A 25,476-nucleotide genomic window follows, 5' to 3' on the forward strand; every position below is an offset into this window, starting at 1 on the left:
AAAAGTTTCAGTAACAGTATGTTAAAATTATTCTCTTTTATAGTTTCCATTTCTCAGGAACCATGAGCAAATTTTATGATGTAGGAGTTGGTACTACTTGATTGTGGTGTGATGCAATCCTTATTAATAATTTGGCTGAAATGTGATATTTACCATCAAATATCTGGGGGGGGGGGGGGGGAACTAAAATTTTCACTGTACCAGAAACTTCTGTTACACTCTGTACATGTAATATAAGTTAATATGTGTATAAATTCGGGCCTCTCTGATTGGATTTTAAACGAAACTGAAATGATCAATTTTACTTAAAATGTGTTAAAATAAACGAAGTTTTAATTACCTAGTTGAATAGTTTGTTATGTCAGCCATCATCAGAACTAGTCACATGAAAGTGTTATATTAACTATGTATGGATATTCCTAAGTGATATAAAATGTTGCTCCTCACCTGTGGAGTAACGGTCAGCGCGTCTGGCCGCGAAACCAGATGCCCGGGTTCGAATCCCGGTCGGGGCAAGTTGCATGATCGAGGTTTTTTCCGGGGTTTTCCCTCAACCCAATTACGAGAAAATGCTGGGTAACTTTCGGTGCTGGACCCCGGACTCATTTCACTGGCATTATCACCTTCATTTCATTCAGGCGCCAAATAACTGGATGTTGATACAGAGTCGTAAAATAACCCAATAAAAAATAAAATAAAAAAAGCTATAAAATGTTAAAAGTGTGTAATCAACATGGATATATTTTAATTCAGTTTAGTATAAATTAATGGATTTGAGGGAGGTGGAATGTGATTGTAGGGACTGGATTAATCTTGCTCAAGATAGGGACCGATTGAGGGCTTATGTGAGGGCGGCAATGAACCTGCGGGTTCTCTAGAAGCCATTTGTAAGTAAGTATAAATTAGACGATATCCCGGTCAGGAAAATAATTTCGTAACTGTAGCCTATCCGTTTCAAAATATCGAAATTTTAAAATTTTGAGAATATACTCCAGGGTGGACACAAATATAACGAACTAGTCTTCGAAGTTATGTCGGATCAAAATTTTGAGAATTGTAGCTTATTATAATGAACAACAAATCCCTATATTGCATTATGTAACCACGGAAAACTTGAAGCACGCATGATGATGTCACAGAAAAAAAAAACATGCAAACAAATGTTAATTAATAAAATGGGTCCTTGTGTTTGGTGAGTGGCCAGACAAGAGGCGGGCGCCTTTTCTAAGTATAAAATACCAATGACTGATAAAATGGCAAACTTATTAGTCTTAATTACATAAGCACGTGTTGCTTACAGCTGTTTCGGTGTATACTGTACACCATCATCAGAGCCTATTAGATCCTGGCGTCATCTAGATATCACAAACACACCCCTACAACAGGCAGCGATATCTAGATGACGCTAGGATCTAATAGGCTCTGATGATGGTGTACAGTATACACCGAAACAGCTGTAAGCCACACATGCTTATATAATTAACACTAGTAAGTTTGCCATTTTATCAATAATTTGTATTTAAATGTTAAAAGTAGTGTACGCAAGATTCAAGATGGATAAAATACCAATTATTTTAAATATTTTATTTCTAGATTAAACGAATTAATATTAGTACATTATGCAACGAGCCTATAATGGTAGTAATTAAGACGCGAGTATGCTTGTGTATGAAACGAGCGCAAGCGAGTTTCATAATTTTCATACGAGAGTCTTAATTACCATTATAGGCAAGTTTCATACGACTTTTTATGCTCGACCATATTTCTAACTTGAAATTATTCATAAGTATTCATGTTATGGTTATCTAAGTGAGGAGCGGAACTGACCTGAATTGTGAGATGTACGCAGACGCGAAAGTATTGATTTTTTCCGAGGGACGAATGTCATTGACCTTGATATAATCTAGAGAATAACATGAACATTAGTCTTGATATAACCTGGAAATTGATTTAGAATTGAAAAACGAGATGACAAATTGAATTTATTTGAATATTATTTACAATTAACGCTAATTATTATAGTAACAGAACATAACCTTCTGCGACAGTATTGGATTTCCAGCCTGCGTGACTTTTCGCTAATTGTCTTTCGATTGCATATCCGAGAATAATCGATACTTGCGGTTTTATAATGGTACAAAGGTGATTTGTCATTGGCTGAACAACTGAATTATAATGAATAGGTGTACTTTAATGAGGTGCATTAAAGGGCTACTACCAGGTGTATAATTACTACATTTGGGCATGGTCGAGCATAAAAATAATTAAAAAATCACACTCTACTGCTTTGTTCATATTATGACACAGAAATTACCCACCTAATTGTATTGATCTTTACCGAGAAGTTCCATTATGTACACAACTTTACACTCCGCTTTTCGCACCAATGCAAACAGACTGAGAAAAGAGAAGATAAAAAAATATAAAATAATATATTCTTTTCTCCTCTACTAGCAGTTCTCTTTTGCCAGCGACTCGTCATTGGTCCAAAGGAAGACAGAGAGAGAGAGATATGCCACTAAATTGTAGGACTCTAGAGTTTAGGCCGTATTCAACTAAGCATTTTTCACCCTCCCTCCATTAGAGCCCCTGTAAAATATGCATGCTTTGATGCATACCGTTCAGTGAAAGAAGCTTTCATGTGCTCTGTTTTTGTAATATAGAAGTAACAGAGAATTCACGCGGAAATTTTTTAACAAATAAAAAGAGAATAAATTCCGATGCTGCAAGAAATCGATTCCGAAATTTTGACGGCACGGAAAGTCATTTTTGGCTTTGTCTGTCTGTGTACAAAGATTTCCCCTATCAGTCAGATTTTACTCATGTTAAGGATACAGGAACAGGCAGGGTTTGGAATTGAACGGGTTACATCAGCTTCTTGTCTATGCGGATGACGTGAATGTTAGGAGAAAATACACAAACGATTGGGGAAAACACGGAAATTTTACTTGAAGCAAGTAAAGCGATCGGTTTGGAAGTAAATCCCGAAAAGACAAAGTATATGATTATGTCTCGTGACCTGAATATTGTACGAAATGGAAATATAAAAATTGGAAATTTATCCTTCGAAAAGGTGGAAAAGGTGGAAAAATTCAAATATCTTGGAGCAACAGTAACAAATATAAATGACACTCGGGAGGAAATTAAACGCAGAATAAATATGGGAAATGCGTGTTATTATTCCGTTGAGAAGCTTTTATCATCCAGTCTGCTGTCAAAAATCTGAAAGTTAGAATTTATAAAACAGTTATATTACCGGTTGTTCTGTATGGTTGTGAAACTTAGACTCTCACTCTGAGAGAGGAACGTAGGTTAAGGGTGTTTGAGAATAAGGTTCTTAGGAAAATATTTGGGGCTAAGCGGGATGAAGTTACAGGAGAATGGAGAAAGTTACACAACGCAGAACTGCACGCATTATATTCTTCACCTGACATAATTAGGAACATTAAATCCAGACGTTTGAGATGGGCAGGGCATGTAGCACGTATGGGCGAATCCAGAAATGCATATAGAGTGTTAGTTGGGAGACCGGAGGTAAAAAGACCTTTAGGGAGACCGAGACGTAGATGGGAGGATAATATTAAAATGTATTTGAGGGAGATGGGATATGATGATAGAGACTGGATTAATCTTGCTCAGGATAGGGACCGATGGCGGGCTTATGTGAGGGCGGCAATGAACCTTCGGGTTCCTTAAAAGCCATTTGTAAGTAAGTAAGTAAGGATACAGGAGTCCATTAAATCGGAAATGATGCTCATGGAATAGGATTCTTTTTCCTTTGTAGAGACAAAGAGCCCGTAGGCTCGCATCGTAGCCCCAGGCTTATTGTGCCTTAGCACTCCCTTATTTAAGAATAATTGATGAGTTCGATAGGCTGATTTCTATGTAGCTCATTTCCGCCAAGGGGAGGTCTTTCACTGCAAACCCAGCATTCTCCAGTCTTCTCTCTTTTCCGCCTTCCTCTTCGTCTCCGCACACGATCCGTATATTTTAATGTTATTCTTCTTCCCCGAACTTTTCTTTCGTTACCATTCCTTTCAGTGCATCCTTCAGTAGCCAGTTCCTTCATATCCAGTGACCCAACCAATTCTTTTTTATCTTCTTGATCAGTTTCAGCATTATTTTTTCTTCACCCACTCTTTCTACAACAGCTTCATTTCTTATTCTGTCCGTCCATTTCATACGCTCGATTCTTCTCCATATCCACATTTCAAATGCTTCTATTCGTTTCTCTTCACTTCGTCATAATGTCCATATTTCTGCCCCCCATACAATGCCATACTACACACAAAGCACTTCACTAGTTTCTTCCTTAGTTATTTGTAGTAAGAGTCTTTATTTAAAAGAAAAATAAAATGCCAATAAATTCGTAATGATCGACTGTAAGTATTTTTTCTTCATATAGCCTATAATATTTTGTTACACAATATGAAATTATAAACAGTATTTTAAGGCTGGTTCACAATAAACCGGGAACGGAAACGACAACGAGAACGAGAACGGAATTATTGTTAAAATAAATGTATTTAAATGTGAGCATTGACCACCTCTGTGGTGTAGGGGTCAGCATGCTGGTCTCTTACGCAGAGGGCCCGGGTTCGATTCCCGGTCGGGTTGAATTTCCTGGTTGAGGTTTTTCAGTGTTTTTCCTCAATCGTAAGTCAAATGCGAGGAAATTCGGGCCACAACATCCCTGAAAATCACCGGCCTCATTCATCACCAAAATCATAGTCATAACAAATCAGTCATATATATACAGTCGCCATCTAGTTCACAACAATAGAACCAGTCTCAACAATAGTACACAGGCCTTCGGATTTCAACCAAAGATTAACTCGCGATATGACCAAAGATGTTAAAGTGAGTATAAATAACAGCGAGGGAAAAAAATGTGAGCATTCACAATTAACTGTTGAGAATCCTCACATTTAAATACATTTATTTTAACATTATTTCCGTTCTCGTTCTCGTTTCCGTTCCCGGTTTATTGTGAACTAGCCTTTAGTTGGGCTTACGCCCACAGGTTTCCAGCTTTGCTAAGAAAAATAATAGGCCTACACCACGGGTTTGCAGAGAATAGTGAGGACAGAAATGTTGAAAATAAACCAGGTAACCTTCCCTTTTTTATCTGCTGTTATCACGATAGCCCGTAACGGAATGTAAAAAGGCCTTCAACGTAATGAACGAGATAGTTCGTCTTCAGTTCCTTGGTGTTATACATGGTGGCGCAGATAAAAGTAGCCCGTGTAAGTACCAGTGGCGTAGCGTCAATGTAAGCTAAAAAGCTTAGCTTTCCCAGTTAATAATAATTTCATAATAAACCTGCAGTTTATGGAGAAAATTATTTATTAATTTTAATAGAATTTATATTTACGCGTTAAATATTGTGATGCGGCAGCTCAGGATTATCTGTGATGCAGCAGTAAACAAGAAGCCTGCACACACCAGCTTCCAAGCAGACCGGTTTCTTCTGTGTAATCCACCCCGCAGATTTTCCATCCCTTTTAAACTACCCTAGTCGCAAGGCTCGAAAAGAAGCTAGCTTTAACATTTAAAATAAGTAGTTTCCGAGTTATCCCTTTTCGTCAGTTGTGTTCAGTTGAAGTGTTAGTGTGCATTGTGGCTGATATAATAAATAATGAGCGAAATAACAGTTCCTGACACTAATTTACTTGAATTTTTTAGGACAATTGTATTATCAAGACTGACTTACGAACAAAAGTGTGATTTAAAAAACAAATGACCGACTCCCTTGCTGTCAATTGTGGACACAACCAAAAGACAGACGCATACTTACGTAATGATACTAATATTGTGATTTCTCTAAGTATGACAGGGAGTGAGCTAATGTTATACGTATACGTGTCTATTTGTTAGAGATATGTGTAAACCGTGAAATCGTATTTTATTACGTGTCATTTGAGGTCATGCCTTATTGGTGTTACGATATTCCAACCAATCTTCGACTGCTGACTTGAAATTGACTACTATTTATTTTAAGACTGTATTTTTGTAATACATTTTCTCATATTGCATGAAAGACAACTTGAGTTAGCTTCCCCTGCTCAAAATTTCATGCTACGCCACTGCCTAAGTACAAAGTAAATACAGAAGCGAAGTGCTGAAAATGGACTCGCCTTTTATAGAAGATGTTGAAAGTGGCTCCCTGTAGCATCAATACACAGCTGTGCACGTCTAATCATGTTCAGATACATCCGGCCTCAATAACTTCTGGTGTGTGAACTGAAGGAACTCTTTCTCTTTTCCCATTTTGCACAGATCCCGTAGAGCGCCATTTTTTTTAACCAAACCACGTATTGCTCTCTTTGCCGGTTGTCTTCTATCTGGAAACTTGTCCCTGAAAATTTCGTGGGTTTCCTTAATTGAACCTGTTCTTACATACGCATCACTTGTTGAAAAATTTTGGTGTTAAAATTCTGTATTATTTTACAGTCCATTTTTCAATAGGTATTTCTTTCAGTGATCATACCACATAATACCCACACCTGTGGAGTAACGGCCAGAAAACCAGGTGGCCCGGGTTCGATTCTCGGTCGGGGCAAGTTACCTGGTTGAAGTTTTTTCCGGTGTTTTCCCTCAATCCAATATGAGCAAATGCTGGGCAACTTACGGTGCTGGACCCCGAACTCATTTCACCGGAATTATCACCTTCATCTCATTCAGACGCTAAATAACCTAAGATGTTGATAAAGCATCGTAAAATAACCTACTAAAATAAAAAAAAAATACCACATAATAAAAATTGAGATTGTGTTATCTTTGCATAAAACAATGTTAAAACTATAACAATATGCATATTAAATGTTTGTTGAAATTTTTCATGAAAACTGTTCTTTTAGGAATATAGTATTATTAAAAGTTGCGTAATCAAGATTTATAAAATTATTCTAATTAAAAACATAGAAATTGATCGAATCGTTGAGGTAGTTTGGCTGATTTTCAGGGTCTGATTTGGCAGCCAACTAACATTATCAAGAATTTTTACTGTCTTTATTGTATTGTATTGTATTTATTAACATTCCATGGTATTCATACATGCTTACAGCTAGAATATGGAACAAGTCAAAAAACTTAATATTATTATAAAATCTTAATTTATAGTCACAGTCTAGATGAAATATATATACAGACGAGATTTACAATATAGTCTACTAGTACAACACAAAGTTTTAGTATCAATTTCATGAAGTGTTATTGAATGTCATGAATTCACCTACAGAATAGAAGGCGTGAGAAATTAGGTACTTCTTTAATTTGGCCCTAAATAATTTTATGGTTTGATTTTCATTTTTTATATCGATAGGGAGGCTATTAAAAATTTTAACTGCCATATAACGCACTTCTTTTTGATAGCACGATAGACTTGCCGATGGAGTATGAAAGTCATTTTTGACGTGTATTTATGCTATGAACTGTTGAATTAGTTACAAAGTTTTCACGATTTCATACGAGGAAGATTATTAATGAAAATATATACTGACAAGCCATGGGCATTATTTGTAGTTTTTTGAAAATAGTCCTACACGATTCCGTAGATTTGGCACCTACTATTATTCTAATTACTCTTTTTTGTAACAGAAATATATTGTTACTATCTGTGTAATTTCCCCAGAATATTATTCCAAAACTCATTACGGAGTGGAAATATGCAAAGTATATTGTTTTTAAGGTATTGATATTTACTATCTTTTGCATAGATCTAATAGCAGAACAAGCTGAATTTAGTTTGGGGGTAATTTCTTTAATGTGATTTTTCCAATTTAACACATTATCGATTTTTAAGCCAAGAAAAAATCTAAGCCTTCAACTGGGTTTGAAACTAGAACCTTCGAGCTTATGTTGAATCTACTGAAACAATTATTATTATGGTGTTGAATGTAACAAATAATGTTATTCTTGTTTCCATAGATACAGGAAGAGCAGCTTTATGGAAGCACGTACAGAAACTTGGCAGAGCAACTAAGACTCTACTTGGATCAAGAGATTGATGACAATGAACTGGTCAACAAGCTGCAGATTATCAAAACTTCAGGAGATCCTTTGATGAACGAGACTTTATATGACAAGGTAAGATGCAGCCATTTTGCATTAGTTATTCAGGTTATTAAGTCCATCATCTTTATCTTTATAAATTTCTGATACACAGAATGGAGCACGAAATGTCATACCATTTCTTCTGTGCATAAAACATATTCATTTATATTAAAGTAGTGCTAAAAGGTACAGAATTAATCAATACAGGATGGTTCCTTAAAAGCCATAAGTAAAGATGGAAGGAACAGATGCATTATAGGACTCACTCTGAGTATTCCATAGTATTGATTATATATTGTACCGGTACTGGTATAGTTTCGATTACCGGTATTATATCAAGTATGCCATCTTAACAAAATAAAGCATACTGCAAACATGTATCATTTAATAAAACCAACAACAATGAAATTAAGCTCATATTAGTCACCTTTGTTATATAATATATTACATTTTATTCATTTATTGGAACTCTCTGCATCAAAATCCACAGTTAATTCCCGATTTACCACGCAAATCGTCTGTAGCTGCATTTAGATTGGCAACAGGCCATGATTGTTTGGCCAAACACCTGCATAGAATTGGAATATATCAGTCCCCTAACTGCCCATTGTGCAACTCAAACAAAGAAATGGATTCGGAACATCTCAAAATCTGTGCTTCAGTGGCTGACCATGATAATATCGTTGAAAAATATTGGAGTGCAAGAGGTCAAATGACTTCATTGTCAAACGCCTGGCATTAGAAAACAACAACAACACATTTTATTCAAAATAAAGTTAAAGAAACAAACCAAAGCTAAACTTAAAACTTAAAATATTTGACCACAAATTTAATATGGTCCACGTAAAATACTAATTTTACTCCATTTATGCTGCATTTTTAGTCCTGGGAAAATACTAGTCTTTCCAAAAACACATTTTTACTAGTATTTTCCCTGGGCCAAAAAATTTAAATAAAAAATTGTTGTAAAAATTATCATTTTACCATGGACCTCAGTGGAGATGTTCCGTTTCATTTTCTCCATTATCCGAGTGATTTCACAAAGTACTACGATACAGCGTTCCTGTGTTTATCATTTAATACCTTGTAATTTCCGATGTTATCTCCAAATGAGTGCATGTTGTTTACTTTTACATTTCTTCAAACTCATCCCAGAATTACATGTTTCGCGGAACATTTCACTCTTAAATAAACCACAATTACATAAAAAACCACAGAACATTTTTGTATTCATGGATAAAGCAAGTAAAAACGGTCTCTTTATAATTCCATAATTTCAAATTCTAAGCTTACATTTTAAGGCAACAGGAAGAATTTGACCCACTTCTTTTTGATATTTAACTATAATATTCGAAATTGCCGCCATGATTAAAATCAAACTAATTACAACAATATTCGTTGGTTGGAAACATAATAAAAATGATATACATCGATAATTTAATTGATCGAAACGCTACTTCCATTGACCTATTTTTGTGGCTTTGCATATTCTTATATTTAGGGTGGGTCCTATAATGCATCTGTTCTGACGCTTATATGTAGAAGAAATTTCTAAGCTCTTTTGTAAATGCGGAACCAAACACATTTAAGAACTCACATTTATGAGAGGGAGCTGTCCAAGCAGCATAGCAACATTTGGTAAAGAAGCTAGACAGTTAAGGTATTGAAGTACCTGACGTACAATGGATCTTGAAGGTCACGATGCACAGTATCAGCTATTGACCGTTCCCCCTTATAATCTAATCTGATCTAATCTAATCTAACCAATATTCGTAAGTTTTCTATTATAAACGTCTTCGGAATAAGAGGTGTTTCATTGCACTAATTAAAGAAATTATGTATTTTTATATCGATTCTATCACTGTTCTCTAAGAGATACATGTATACATTTTATTCTCTAACATCACATTTTCAGTTTGACATACTCAGTACTTCAAGAACTTCAAATAGAACCCATTATGCAGTTCATCAGCAAATATCAACTTCAGTGGAAGGGTCATCTCGAACGAATGAATCGATGCAGAACTCCAAAAGCACTGCTTCATTACCATCCATATGGCAAAAGATCTCTAGGCCGTCCAAAGAAGAGATGGACTGAAAATTCTAGTTTGAGACCGTAACAGGCCACTTGGCCTAATACTTGTTAGGATGATGATGATGATGATGATGATGATGATGATGATGATGATGATGATGATGATGATGATGATGATGATGACATACTCAGTAGATTGAAGTGCAACAACTAATGAAGAATTTAAAAGCTGAGGAAAGAGAAACATGTTTGAAAAGTCAAGACGAAACCATTAGAACTGATTCTCTACCAAACTGAAGACTATAAAGTTTTATAAAAATTAATAATTTGTGCAACATAAAAAACACTTTTACTCCAATACAGATTTGCTCAGAAATTTTATGTCCTACAGTACTGTACTGTACTGATGAAAACAATTACTAGCAAACACTATCAGTGTTCTTAAGTAGCTGTTTTATTTGAAGACATGTTCACCTACATACATGTTTTATCAACATTTTCCTAATAAAGTATTTTTATAGACCGTCATCAAACAAAAACTTCTACAGTAATCTGTACTGACTCTAAAGCAACATTAAATGACATTACTAACCATAACAACAGAATTGTCTACACCTGTGGAGTAATGGTTAGCGCATCTGGCCGCAAAACCAGGTGGCCCGGGTTCGATTCCCAGTTGGGGCAAGTTACCAGGTTGAGGTTTTTTCCGGGGTTTTCCTTCAACCCAATATGAGCAAATGCTGGGTAACTATCGATGCTGGACCCCGGACTCATTTCACCGGCATTATCACCTTCATCTCATTCAGACGCTAAATAACCTGAGATGTTGGTAAAGCATCGTAAAATAACCTACTAAAAAAAACAACAGAATTAATTGAAGAAAGATTTAGCTGAAACGATGGGAACAAAGAATAAACAAAGTTGTGTTGTAGTAGATACTTGCAATGAGGAATGAGTACACAACAAATGGAAAGAAGAATGGTGCAGTAAAACTGAAACATCAAAAGAAGCAGTTAATAATGAAAGAAGTACGTACTTTGGAAATGAAAGAAAATTATCAAAAATGTTTTTAAGATAAATAATAAGCTGCGGACACTCTCGACCAGCCTCCGTGGATTGTATCCATGTGATGATGGATAGCTTCTGCAATGGAACTCAGGGCAGACCACCTTGGACCGTTAAGGGAGACTTGGGAGGGGGGGGGGTGTTGTTGAAGCAGGAGTGATACATGGACTCTGTTGGCCTGTAGGTACTGGTCGTTAAGGGGGTCAAGTGTTATGTCTGTGCACATAGAGGATCGGTGGGCAAGCAACTCATCCCATACAGGGGGGTACACAATAGACCTCAGGTCCTAGTGCGTGGGATGTTCCCTCCCTCCCTCCCTCCTAACAAAAAAAAAAAGATAAATAATATGCTGACATTAAGGACAAAGTTAGGAAATATAAAAATTGGAAATTTATCTTTTGAAGAGGTGGAGAAGTTCAAATATCTTGGAGCAACAGTAACAAATATAAATGATACTCGGGAGGAAATTAAACACAGAATAAATATGGGAAATGCCTGTTATTATTCGGTTGAGAAGCTTTTGTCATCTAGTCTGTTGTCAAAAAATCTGAAAATTAGAATTTATAAAACAGTTATATTACCGGTTGTTCTTTATGGTTGTGAAACTTGGACTCTCACTTTCAAAGAGGAACAGTTATGTTACTCCCAGTGCTCTTGGACAACCAAACAACATTTATTTCAAGCACACTACTTAAAAAATTATTTGCTTGTTGACACAGTTCAAAGAAATTCTCCACCTTAATTGCTCTACGAATAAGTACCAACTGATGCATACAACTAAACATGTTTGAGAATAAGGTGCTTAGGAAAATATTTGGGACTAAGAGGGATGAAGTTACAGGAGAATGGAGAAAGTTACACAACACAGAACTGCACGCATTGTATTCTTCACCTGACATAATTAAGAACATTAAATCCAGACGTTTGAGATGGGCAGGGCATGTAGCATGTATGGGTGAATCCATAAATGCATATAGAGTGTTAGTTGGAAGGCCGGAGGGAAAAAGACCTTTAGGGAGGCCGAGACGTAGATGAGAAGATAATATTAAAATGGATTTGAGGGAGGTGGGATATGATGATAAAGAATGGATTAATCTTGCTCAGGATAGGGACCAATGGCGGGCTTATGTGAGGGCGGCAATGAACCTCCGGGTTCCTTAAAAGCCAGGAAGTAAGTAAGGACAAAGTTAATATAACATGCTAAACATGCCAAGAAAGCCAGCACTTGCTATGGTGGAAAAGGGCGTAACTGTCTGCTGGGAATGTATGCAATATAAATTGCTTAGGTACATGAAAGAATCATTTTCGGAAATGTAAAAGACTGAATATAAACGGCATAACAGATTATATGGGGAGGTCATATAAAAATTATTCAGATGTTACCCTCAGTGCTCTTGGACAACCAAACAACATTTATTTCAAGCACACTACTTAAAAAATTATTTGCTTGTTGACACAGTTCAAAGAAATTCTCCACCTTAGTTGCTCTAGGAATACCGACTGATGCATACAACTAAACATGTTTGTTGGCATAGTGAGATAAACACTGGGTGTGACAATTCCTCTGTAAACAAAGCAAGTGATCTCGTCTGAATTCCAGTTTTATTTTATTTTGCTGACTGGAGGTTTTTCAAGGAAATTTTTCTTAATCTTTACAAGAGACCAGAAAATATGAATACGATTTGTAGGTAATTGTCTTTTTTACTTTCGAGCACTTAAAGATCAGGTCCATGGCCTGTTTCTGCTACTCAAAATATTTCACCTTTGCAGTGATTTCCCTTGTGGTTGTCAGCACAGTGCTTGTTTGGTTTTTGTATGTTAACTTTATCATCAAATGTTCAAGCCAGATATCCCTGTATTCGCCTTTGTTACTATGTGGCAGCTGAATGTGTTTTAAGCTTAAGAAAGCTAAAAAAAAAGGTAGAATTTATTATGGAAATGTTGGAAAAAGGTAAAGGAATAATGTTTCTCTAGTGATAGTAAAGTGGTACACTGTCAAGTCTTCGTGAAAAACATGTGAGGTTTTAAACTGAGAAGACATACTGTAGTTCTCATAATTCTTCTTCTTCTTCTTCTTCTTCTTCTTCGATTGGCTTACAATCTGATTTTTATTATACGATGAAAGAGTAGTGGAACGGAGAAAAATTCTCTCCGGCACCGGGATTTGAACTCGGGTTTTCACCCCTACGTGCTGATGCTTTATCCACTAAGCCACACCGGATTCCCATCCCGGTGCAGGACCGAATCATCTCAGTTCAAGTTCCACCTCTTGGGTTCCCTCTGGTGGCCGCCCTCTGCACTACATCATAGATGTCTATGAACGTAGGACGTAGGTGCACCTGTTATGAGTGACTGGTTGGCCGGGATCCGACGGAATAAGCGCCGTCTTAAATCACAAGTGATTTACGCATGTCATATATTATTTTAATGTACCGAAGTACATATGATGTTTCCATCCAGATATTCTGCGTCATCGTACGATGAAAGAGTAGTGGAACGGAGAAAAATTCTTTCCAGCACCGGGATTTGAACCTGGGTTTTCAGCTCTATGTGCTGATGCTCTATCCACTAAGCCACACCGGATTCCCATCCTGGTGCCAGATCGAATCATCTCAGTTTAAGTTCCACCTCTTGGGTTCCCTCTGGTGGCCGCTGTACGATGACGCAGAATATCTGCATGGAAACATCGTATGTACTTCTGGTACATTAAAATAATATATGATTTTTATTATTTACAGGACATAGATCCTGTTTTGTGGTATCGATCTCTGAAACTATTTTTATTTCTTTATTTTAGTGATTCTCGTATTTTCTCGCGCCCTACATAAACAATATATCATTACCATTAGTACACTATAACTGTGTCATTTCAGATTTGCCAAAAATATTTTATATTTGGTCAGAATAAAGCACCAAAAAGATAATTCGATTAAACAATAATTTTCATTCCATATTATGTATTTACTGATTAACTGCTTATTTAGCACATTTTAAAGCAGTTTTAATGACATATATGCATACATATTTTTTTAATGCATAACTTTCGCAGTGTACTAATTAATAAGTAACACTACTACATCTTCATCAGTGTTCGCAATTTCTTCATTCCTTATTTTATGTATTGGTGTGCAGCATTACACTGATCTTAAGAAGCTCATTTCTGCAGCCTTCTTTTATCTTGGTAACAGTCCAGCATGGATTTTAGAGTTTATGCAGCAATGCTCGTATCGTAGGTGTCATTATAGTGGTTTCATATTTATGAATTTGTAATTTATTACTTCCCTTATTTTTATGACAAAACAAGTTTAGTACAGGTACTGGTACTGATATTATTGCATTGTTTATTGTTTGCTACTACAAGTGTATACAATATAAAATCTTCTTGCATTTTATTTGTTTTAAAATGGGTATGTGAGATATATTAATATCTATCATTTTTTTTTTCAGGAAGTAACGTTCTTCAACACAATACAACAGATCAAAAGGAAACACAATAAAGTCTGTACAAAAAAAGCCTGCCAAGGTAAGTTAATAGTACAGGTCAATGCATTAATATGCTCAATGGAAAACAACGTCCAGCATTAAAGACTAGTTCTGTGGCATTGATTTCCAACCAAGGTCAGGGGCAGCGCTCAGGGGTGTCACAGAAGTGTCTCAAAATCGTATTTGCGATTGGTAAATCCTTTGTTATATAGTAGTTGTTCAGAAGAACCACCGTTTTCTTTCTTTCTAAATTTTATAGCACAGATATTCCACCAAGGAACCACCTCTTGAGTATACATAGAGGTGCCATCTGTGTTTTGAAATTGTGTGCAGAGTTAAGCTTAAAATGTTGAAAAAAAATTGATCGAAGCTTTGTTATGATCCATGAAATGAAAAACATAAAAAATTAATTTGTGCTGCAAAGGGTTACCTTTGTATTATATTTTTAATATGGTGCAAGATTAAAGTGCTCTGCCATCTTTTCTTCACCACCATTACCAACACCATAATCATATCATCATCAACAGCAGAACCATCATCATCATCATCATCATCATCATATCACCACCACCATCACTATTATCATATACATATATATATATATATATATATATATATATATTAATTAATAATTTCTTCCTGTAACCACTACAGGTTGCCATCGACAAAGAGTACCATGATACAATAGAGTAAAAGCCTTGAGGCTTAGCGATAAATTGTTGTTAGAGTGAAAAAGAAAGAATTTGAATTATATTGAAACACATGGTGTTAAACGAAGTAACGTCAAGGAGATGCGACGTCATATCATATATCATGACGTCTTTTCATTGGATGTCTGCCCATTCACAATGAAAATTAAACATAACTGTAACATAAACACACAAGTTTGCGCCCAGGCTACCAAATGGGATCATTCACAATGATTCACATAAACATTGACATAAACATTACAGTAAGACGTTAACATGAAAGTCTGCAAACTCCAAACTTTCATGCTTATGCTTACGTGATTTGCAAACAGAACACAATCGTGGAGCGCTGAAGTATTATACGACAGAATATGAGGAAATGGCATCGTTGTTATGTTTCCATGGTTACCAAGTATATTTGCTGTTATGTTTATGTTTCCATCGTGAATGATGGTATGACTTCTTGATTTTACTGTAATGTTAAGTTAACGCTTACGTTATGTTTAATTTTCATTGTGAATGAGGCTTTTCTTTTACTTTCATCAGGTTTTTAATGTAGTAATCATAAAGTCAGTCTTATATTCATACAGTCTACACGCCCTTACCATACTAACATTTTATAATCTAATATTATGGAGTTTAGAAGTACGTAATTAAATGTAATTTCTGCATTGACATCAACAATTTCCTTGAGTATCACCCAAATAATGCTATTTTCGAGCATGAAAGCTGATCCAGTTATTTGAAGCAAAAGGTTACATATAAGTTAAAGTTACTGTAATATTATTTTCCAGGTGTTGAACACATCTTAACAACCTCAAGAGATGCTAAAATATTGCTTGAGACTTGGACAAAATACCAAAAAAAATTCAGCTCTCAGGCAGATGAGTTTCCAGATGTTCTTCAACTTACAAAAGCTGCAGCAGAGGCAAATGGTAAGATTCAACCACATTACATTATATCTCACACATTTCTTTCTCCTCTTTAAGTTAAAATATGTTACGACATATTTTCGGATTCCCAGAATAGTAGAATATTGGTAATTCTTCATAACAGCAAAAGGTGAAAATTTACTTTGGCAGATCGTGATCGTTGTGTCATTACAAGAAATTGAATAATCAAACATGTGAAAAAATGATGTAATTTTACATCTTGCAATCTTCACAGAAATTTGCTTCAAGAGTAAAATAAATAGAATAATATTTTGGGGTAATTCACTAAATGCTAAATTGGTTTCCAAATTGCAAAAGAGGGTTCTTAAAAATCATAAAACAGATTTATGAAATTATTAGCTTATACAGTTCCTTTTTTAAATGTACATAATATAATACTCCTACCGTTCATATATATTTATGAAAAACAAATTCAAGTCACATTTGCAACAAATTCAAACGCCCATACATGTAAGTACAGAAGAATGGTTTTTTTTTTTTTTTAACTCCATGCAGTGCTTATTTGGGGCTAAGAGGGATGAAATTACAGGAGAATGGACAAAGTTACACAACGCAGAACTGCATGCATTTTATTCTTCACCTGACATAATTAGGAACATTAAATTCAGATGTTTGAGATGGACAGGGCATGTTGCACTTATGAGTGAATCCAGAAATGCATATAGAGTGTTGGTTGGGAGGCCGGAGGGAGTAAGACCTTTGGGGAGCCCGAGACGTAGATGGAAGGATAATATTAAAATGGATTTGAGGGAGGTGGGATATGATGGTAGGGACTGGATTAATCTCGCTCAGGATAGGGACCGATGACGGGCTTATGTGAGGGTGGCAATGAACCTCTGGGTTCTCTAAAAGCTGCACCAACAAATATTTGCTCAAATACTGAAAAAAATTTCTATTTACAGGCGAAGTAGAAGTGGATACGTACTGGCAAAAGCAGAATGAATATCCTGGAGGTTACACAAAAGCTGAGTTCCTCTGGAAAGAAATCGAGCCACTCTATCACAAGCTGCATTCTTTTGTGGCGAAACAACTCTCTAAACAACATAAGCTTCTGAATGCTACAAATACAAGTCTAATTCCAGTACATCTCTTAGGTAAGATATTTCTAATATCGTAGTTAACCTATAGTATGCACTTCATGATACAGAATGTGGTATCTGCAACGTAATAACAATATTTGCACACATTTCTTTGCCAATAAGCCTCTTCCCCTAGTAGAACACTGGTGATATTTCTTGATAATTTTGCTTTTGCCTCATCACAGTTCTCTGATTTATTCTCAACGACAAGCTTCGTTAATTTTTTATGCAGAATTCTGAACATAAGCTGACCTGAGTCATTAAAATGTATAAATACAACACACAACCTTAAAATAAACAGTGACCTCTGCCTTTAAGTTATTTACACATTCATTGAGTCATAAACGATTACCGTCTTAATGTGATTGAAATTGATGTTAATCGAAACAATACAGAAACATGTACGTAAGCTTTGAAATTACCAAATCATAGAGCAAGTACTACTTAAGTTTTGAAACTACCAAATTGTAAAAGAAGAACTTAAGCTTTGAAACTACCCATTCATAAAACAAGTACCGGTACTTAAGCTTTGAAACTATCAAATGAAGAGTACACGGGAAAAAATATGAAGGTCACATTGCTTTTAAGAGTGATGTCAGTATCTAATTCAATAGATTACTACAAACTTTAGTGTTGCTTTAACAAACCTGGTAAAAAGAGAATTATCACCATGGATACAGTCATCCTTTCCTCAATTTTTTATTGCTGTTAATAAATTTTCCGTTAATATTACTGAATTAGATCCCTTAACAGCAATGTGACATTCATAGGGTGACCAGATTCACATCGATAAAAAGAGGACACAAAGCTTCAAAAAGGGGGACATTGTACAAAAAAAGAGGACAGAAAACATGTACTTAGATTTAGGTTTAGGCCTATATTATACTATAAATTACGTCAATATCTATTTTATTACAAAATATTTACAGTACAGATTTAGGTTTACATCATACTTAAAAGTATGTTAATATTACAAAAATAATTATGATAAAACTTAATAATAATGCTTTTACAGTTAGCTACATATGAAAGTCAAGAGAACTGTAATTATTTATTAAACAGGACAGAAAATATCTAGGCCTACCCTATTTAGATTTAGGCTTAGGCCTATATTATACTTAAAATTATGCCAATATCTATTTTATTACAGTATGCTTATGTTAAAACTTAATAATATAATAGTACATTATGCAACGAGCCTATAATGGTAGTAATTAAGACGCGAGTATGTTTGTTTATGAAACGAGCACAAGCGAGTTTCATAATTTTCATATGAGCGTCTTAATTACCATTATAGGCAAGTTTCATACGACTTTTTATGCTCGACTATATTTCTAACTTGAAATTATTCAGAAGTATTAATTTTATTTGTATCTGACAGAAGATCGGAAGTGACCTTGTTCATAGCTCTTAAATTGTGAGATGTACGCAGACGCGAAAGTATTGATTTTTTCCGAGGAACGATAATGTCATTGACCTTGATGTAATGTAACATGAACTAATTTTGATATAACCTGGAAATTGATTTAGAATAGAAAAACGAGATGACAAATTGAATTTATTTGAATATTATTTACAATTAACGCTAATTATTATAGTAACAGAACATAACCTTCTGCGACAGTATTGGATTTCCAGCCTCAGTGACGTTTCCCTCGTTGTCTTTCGATTGCATATCCGAGTATAATCGAAAACCTGAACTTTAATGAATAGGTGTACTTCAATGACATGCATTAAAGGACCGCTACCAAGTGTATAATTACTACATTTCGGCATGGTCGAGCATAAAATGATTTTAGAGTTAACTATATATGAAAGGAAAAGAAACTACTGGTATAATTATTATAAAAATACATAAAAAGACAGCACAAAATGTGAATTTAATATTACTTTGTATGCAAAGAGAGTTATGATCCTGTCGATGCTGCTGCCACCTACAGGAAAATTACTTGAAAAAAGCATCAAATCAGATAATTTCAAAATATCACACATACAAGTTACAAAAAGGAGGACATTTCTTGATTTTTTTAAAATCCGCCAGACTCCGGACAAAGGCCTAAAAAAGAGGACATGTCTGGACAAAAGAGGACGTCTGGTCACCCTAGACATTCATCTCCCTCCCCCCCCCCCCCCTCCACTCTTCAAATTGTAAAATAAGAAGCTAAGTTTTGAAATTACAAAATCGTAGACAAGAAAACCTTTGATATGACTAGGCCTACTATTTAATCGTATTGCTAGTAGGTTGTGTTCTCTGGTAAATAACATTACCGTCCATCTTATACATGCAAGTTTGGATGAATATAATAATTACTTACTGGTGTAGTATGCTAGACAAACAGTTTCTTTTAATTGACCTGTAAACAAACTGGTCACATCTGATATGAGCAATAATAATTTTGAGAAACAATCTTGGTTCAGTATTCCAAATTCACTTTTAAAATTTGTTTGAAAGTTGATGCCACATCCTTAAGAACTACTTTTTCTTCTGCTATAAAGCGATAAAATTCTGCACAACTAAATTTAAGGTTTTCCCTGATACAAAGTTCAGCTTTTACTATTTCGACACTTATACGATTCCTTGGAACATTACATATGCTATTCATGGTACTGAATACAGCTCCACCAAAGCATTGTTTGCAGTAATAGCAGACTTGTGTTGAACGTTACCATGGTTATTCATGAATATTTCTTTGAGGCACCATTTTCCAACAGTGTCAAATGTTTATCTTCCACAAAGGAAGAAGTCCCTTCACTTCACTTAATAAGCACAATTCGTCAGAGAATGTATCTTCATCTAGTTGAAGCCATAGGTTTTGAAAAACACTTAAACATTTTTTCCACTTTTGGTGTAGAACCATCAAGTTTGAAGGCTGAAAAATACTTGTGAATTCCGACATCTTTAGCTGCTCTGAGTTAAAGGTTAAAAGGTCTCACGAAATGAAGCCTTGCCCCAAATAGGAATCTAAGCTCCAATTTTATTCTTTTGAGAAATTTAAGAAAAACTAACTGGAGCTCGATCCGTCTTCGACAACAAATGAATGAACGAACTTCGGCTTTGAAATTTCAACCTGATGTAGTTGCCATAGCTGCTGACAGATGTCCCCATATGATAGAGAAACTATCATAGATTTCTATTCCACTAATAACTTGTTTTCAACGATTGTGGCGCTCAGATCCCTATTCAGGGCACGGCTTCAAATAGAGAAAAATCGCTTGCAGCATATTTTATAAAAGCTCTCATCACAAGTTTTTAAACTCATTTGTTAAAAATTGCGGCCAGAAATAGGACCTGTAAGGGGTTGATACCTCCGCCAAAAATTTTGGCCCAGCTGGTGAAATACTGGCTAGTTAGCAACCCTAATTGCTTAATATTTTAATTGTTTGTAGGAACTGTGACTGGCAATGACTGGACCAATATTGCAAATCGTGTATTGCATTCACATTCTTACCAATCCATCTTGGAGTCATTGAAAGTGAAGGTACGTAAAACTATAACAACTGAATGTAAGTTTTAATTTGTATTTATTAAAATACAGAAAGTTCCTATGTAGACCGGTCCCATTCCAACCTCTACCTAACAAACTCTGTTTTTGAGGCGGTGAGCGATTGTACATCGGTATATGGATACGTCCATGCATGCTTCCTTATGCAGGCCATTTTCACTCCACCCCTTACCTCTTAGCTTCCTCGGGCCAGGCGCTTCGCACTACCGTCATTAAGCCAATAGATCATTACTACCTGGGACTGGTCTACATGGGAATTCTCTGTAGATTAAATTGCAGTTTATAATTCTGCCAATTCTATACTTACATACAATGTAAAAGTGGATAAGGAGTCTATAGAACATAAGGGACAATTTCATAATAATATTGATACTGCATGTTCATAATTTTTCTAGTCCTATTAATTCATCTCTCTTGTTCATAATAGCATATACTTATATTTCTTAATATAAAGCCACTGTTCTCCAGGTGTAGACACAGTATATTAAACACTTTTCTTTTCATTTGTAACATTCAAAGTTGTTGTTATTGTTGTTTTCTAATGCCAGGTGTTTGACAATAAAGTCATTTGACCTCTTGCACTCCAATATTTTTCAAAGATATTATCATGGTCAGCCACTGAAGCACAAATTTTGAGGTGTTCCGAATCCATTTCTTGGTTTGAGTTGCACAATGGGCAGTTAGGGGACTGATATATTCCAATTCTATGCAGGTGTTTGGCCAAACAATCATGGCCTGTTGCCAATCTAAATGCAGCTACAGACGATTTTCGTGGTAAATCGGGAATTAACTGTGGATTTTGATGCAGGGAGTTCCATTTTTTCCCTTGGGATTGAGTTATCAAATTTTGTTTGTTGAAGTCTAAGTATGTAGATTTAATAAATCTCTTCACAGAGTAATACGTAGATTTAGTAACAGGTCTGTAAGTAGCAGTGCTGCCCTTCTTTACTAAAGCATCTGCATTCTCGTTTCCCAGGATTCCACAATGGGATGGTATCCATTGGAATACAATTCTTTTATTGAGTGATATTAATTGAGAGAGCATTTTAGTTATTTCTGCTGTTTGAGATGAAGGTGTGTGTTTAGAGACGATTGATAGAATAGCTGCTTTGGAGTCTGACAATATAACTGCATTTCTAAATTTATTGATGTGGCATAGAAGATTCCTGAGAGTCTCACTTATTGCAATGATTTCACCATCAAAACTTGTTCCATATCCAAGAGATCTATAAAGGGAGAAGAGACAGCATGTAACACCTGCACCGGCATCTTGTTCTCTGTAGATCAAGGATCCGTCGGTGTATAAATGAAGCCAGTTTTGTGGAGGGTACCTAATATTAATTGTCTCTAAAGACAATTGTTTCAGTATTTCAGTGTTTACTTCTGATTTCAGGATTTCTTCTGTTAAATTTAGATTATATTCTATATTTAATAGAGTTAAAGGGTTTGGTTTAATTTGTAAGTTTTCTTTTAAATTCGGGTTATTGATTTCCTTTTTTAATTCTTGAACAATGGATATGAAACTTTTTTGAGTTTTCAATTTACAGAGAGGACTGTATGAATGCCAATTGTTTCCTGGTAATCTGATAAGTTTTTCATATTAGTAGAACATATCAAACATACGTCCTGTTTCAGCTGATTAAATACTTAAGTCATTATCTTTAATATTTTTTGCTTTTGTTCGTAGAATCTAGGAGGAGAAAACGTTTACAGAACAGCAGAAAATATGTTAGACAAATTAGGACTTGGAACCCTGTCTCAGAAGTTCTGGAAACAGTCTTGGTTCAACTCTTCATGTCCTGCCAACCTTGTAAACTACTGTACAGATGGCGACGCGAGGTAAAATAAATTCAACCTTTTCTAACTTAAAAATATTAAATGATCCACGATAGAACAAGAGTGCATCTAGACATAAAACGGAATTTATGTGTGAATATTTCAGAGTTCTTACTTGCAACTTAACAGGATGGACGGAATATCTGGATGCATTTGAAAACGCAATGAAGATCAAACATATTGAGTTGGCAAATGAAGAGAATTCGTTTATCTACTGGCAGAACAATCACTATTCAGGTATGTTTACGTCGAATACACAAAGAATACCCAAATGTAGTACGGTATTGCTGTTTTTAATTAATCTAATTTTATAAAATAACAATTTTAAATATATGAAACGTAAAAAAATGAGGTAATGTTAATGATTCTAAAGCTGCTGTTCTATGTATTACTTTCAGATAACAAAAGTCAAGTATGTATGTATTTATTCACACTGCAAATGGGTATATACCCGGTGGCAGTGGTACCGGTAACTAATTACACTCAATAATGACAATTAATAAACACAACTAATAAAAAATACAATCAATAATAAATTACGGTAATAATAATAATAAATACTGATAATAATGAATACTTACTTACTTACTTACAAATGGCTTTTAAGGAACCCGAAGGTTCATTGCCGCCCTCACATAAGCCCGCCATCGGTCCCTATCCTGTGCAAGATTAATCCAGTCTCTATCATCATATCCCACCTCCCTCAAATCCATTTTAATATTATCCTCCCATCTACGTCTCGGCCTCCCTAAAGGTCTTTTTCCCTCCGGTCTCCAAACTAACACTCTATATGCATTTCTGGATTCGCCCATACGTGCTACATGCCCTGCCCATCTCAAACGTCTGGATTTAATGTTCCTAATTATGTCAGGTGAAGAACACAATGCGTGCAGTTCGGCGTTGTGTAACTTTCTCCATTCTCCTGTAACTTCATCCCGCTTAGCCCCAAATATTTTCCTAAGCACCTTATTCTCAAACAACCTTAGCCTATGTTCCTCTCTCAGAATGAGAGTCCAAGTTTCACAACCATACAGAAGAACCGGTAATATAACTGTTTTATAAATTCTAACTTTCAGATTTTTGGACAGCAGACTGGATGATAAGAGCTTCTCAACCGAATAATAACACGCATTTCCCATATTTATTCTGTGTTTAATTTCCTCCCGAGTGTCATTTATATTTGTTACTGTTGCTCCAAGATATTTTAATTTTTCCACCTCTTCGAAGGATAATAATTAATAATAATAATAATAATAATAATAATAATAATAATAATAATAATAATAATAATAATAATAATAACACAAGGAGCATCCTAAATTAAATGAAGCACAAGAATTTAAAATAACATTTAAAGAAAGTCTAATTTGTATCTTAACCCTAAGTTCGAACTAAAACCCACGAGTATGATAATATGTTCATACCTGCACAAGTACCTTTCAGCACTACACTCATTTCGCTGTCAACTCACTCACTGCACTGGAACTATGACACATTTCACTGATTCTATCCTGATTTTACTATCCATTTTGAATCTTGCGTACACTACTTTTAACACTTGAATATAATTAATTGATTAACTAGTGGACTTACTCGTGTTAATTATGTAAGATTTGTCCGGCTTACATAATTAACACGAGTAAGTCCACTAGTTAATCAATTAATGATTTTACTAACACTTAAGAAACATTTCACTGTTCAAATACTTTGCACTGCCACTATAAACTATAAAACTTCACTGACACAAACTCACTTCACACTTCACTGACATAACACACTTCTTCACCGATACAACAGTTCAAATAACAAAATATCAATTACACCCTTTAAATAGTGTGTGTAATATACTACCATCTATTAGTAAAGTCCTTAACCCTATGAAAGGAAAACAAAACTGAAATTTGTTTTTCTACCTGTATCTTACAGTTGATAAAAATGGACTTACCGGTATCATACAATACATCTGAAGTACAGAAATGGCATTTCAGGTGAATTACCATGTTAACTATTGTAATTATTTTTTACTCTGTTACAATGTTGTTGTCATAAATAGGTCGGCTAAAAAGTTTATGTTCCTGCTTTTTACAGCAATATATGAAGCAGTAGGAGGATTATCTTCTCTATTAGCCACGACTCCACAGTACCTTAAGCAGCTTGGACTACTGATAACTAAAGACAATGAGGCTGAAACAGTAGAACTTGCTAAAGCATCGCTCTTACTCCTGACAGCTATGCAAACTCTTCCAAAGTTACCTTACTACCTGGCTGCAGACTTGTGGAGAATAGAAATTCTCAACAACAACGTAACAAATGTGACAGAGATGAACAATTCATGGCGAAGATTCAGGTTTGTATTATGATTTAATTACAAGTTTATATTTTTCAGAACTTTTTGTATTTTTCCCTCTCTCAAAGTTGCCTACGCATTTGACAATGAAGTCATTCGCTGTCTTGCACTCCAATATTTTTGTACGCTGTCATCTTCTTGTAGCAATGCTGTGCCTCTTTTGATGTGTTCAATGTTCATCTCTTCATTTGTTTCACACAATACACAGACGGATGTATGGGAAATTCCTGTCCTGTGCAAGTGGGCTGCCAAACAATTATGACCTGTTATCAACCTGAACATCTCAATAGCAGGTTTACATGGCCCTTGAGGGAGTATCTTAATTAATCAATCTTCTTAATGTATCCAGCTGTTTGCTGACAACAAAAGTCCACTATAGTCCACTGTAGTCTATTCAGTTGTTGTTTTTCACGAGAAATGAGGGGTATTTT

At 35.3% G+C, this 25,476-nt stretch overlaps 1 protein-coding gene across 2 annotated transcripts in view; it reads left to right on the plus strand.

The window, feature by feature from the left end:
* The window catches only part of LOC138695048 (angiotensin-converting enzyme-like protein Ace3), a 66,309-nt gene that overhangs the window by 34,167 nt on the left and 6,666 nt on the right, over window positions 1–25,476 (plus strand). For both annotated transcript variants that reach the window (XM_069819383.1, XM_069819384.1), the window contains exons 3-10: window positions 7,930–8,088; window positions 14,603–14,678; window positions 16,122–16,262; window positions 17,183–17,374; window positions 20,747–20,838; window positions 22,550–22,701; window positions 22,805–22,935; window positions 24,787–25,045. In XM_069819383.1, the coding sequence (XP_069675484.1) occupies window positions 7,930–8,088; window positions 14,603–14,678; window positions 16,122–16,262; window positions 17,183–17,374; window positions 20,747–20,838; window positions 22,550–22,701; window positions 22,805–22,935; window positions 24,787–25,045 (1,202 nt within the window). The remainder of the gene's footprint in view (window positions 1–7,929; window positions 8,089–14,602; window positions 14,679–16,121; window positions 16,263–17,182; window positions 17,375–20,746; window positions 20,839–22,549; window positions 22,702–22,804; window positions 22,936–24,786; window positions 25,046–25,476) is intronic.

This window comes from Periplaneta americana, chromosome 2 (assembly GCF_040183065.1).
Source record: "Periplaneta americana isolate PAMFEO1 chromosome 2, P.americana_PAMFEO1_priV1, whole genome shotgun sequence".
Lineage (NCBI taxonomy): Eukaryota > Metazoa > Arthropoda > Insecta > Blattodea > Blattidae > Periplaneta > Periplaneta americana.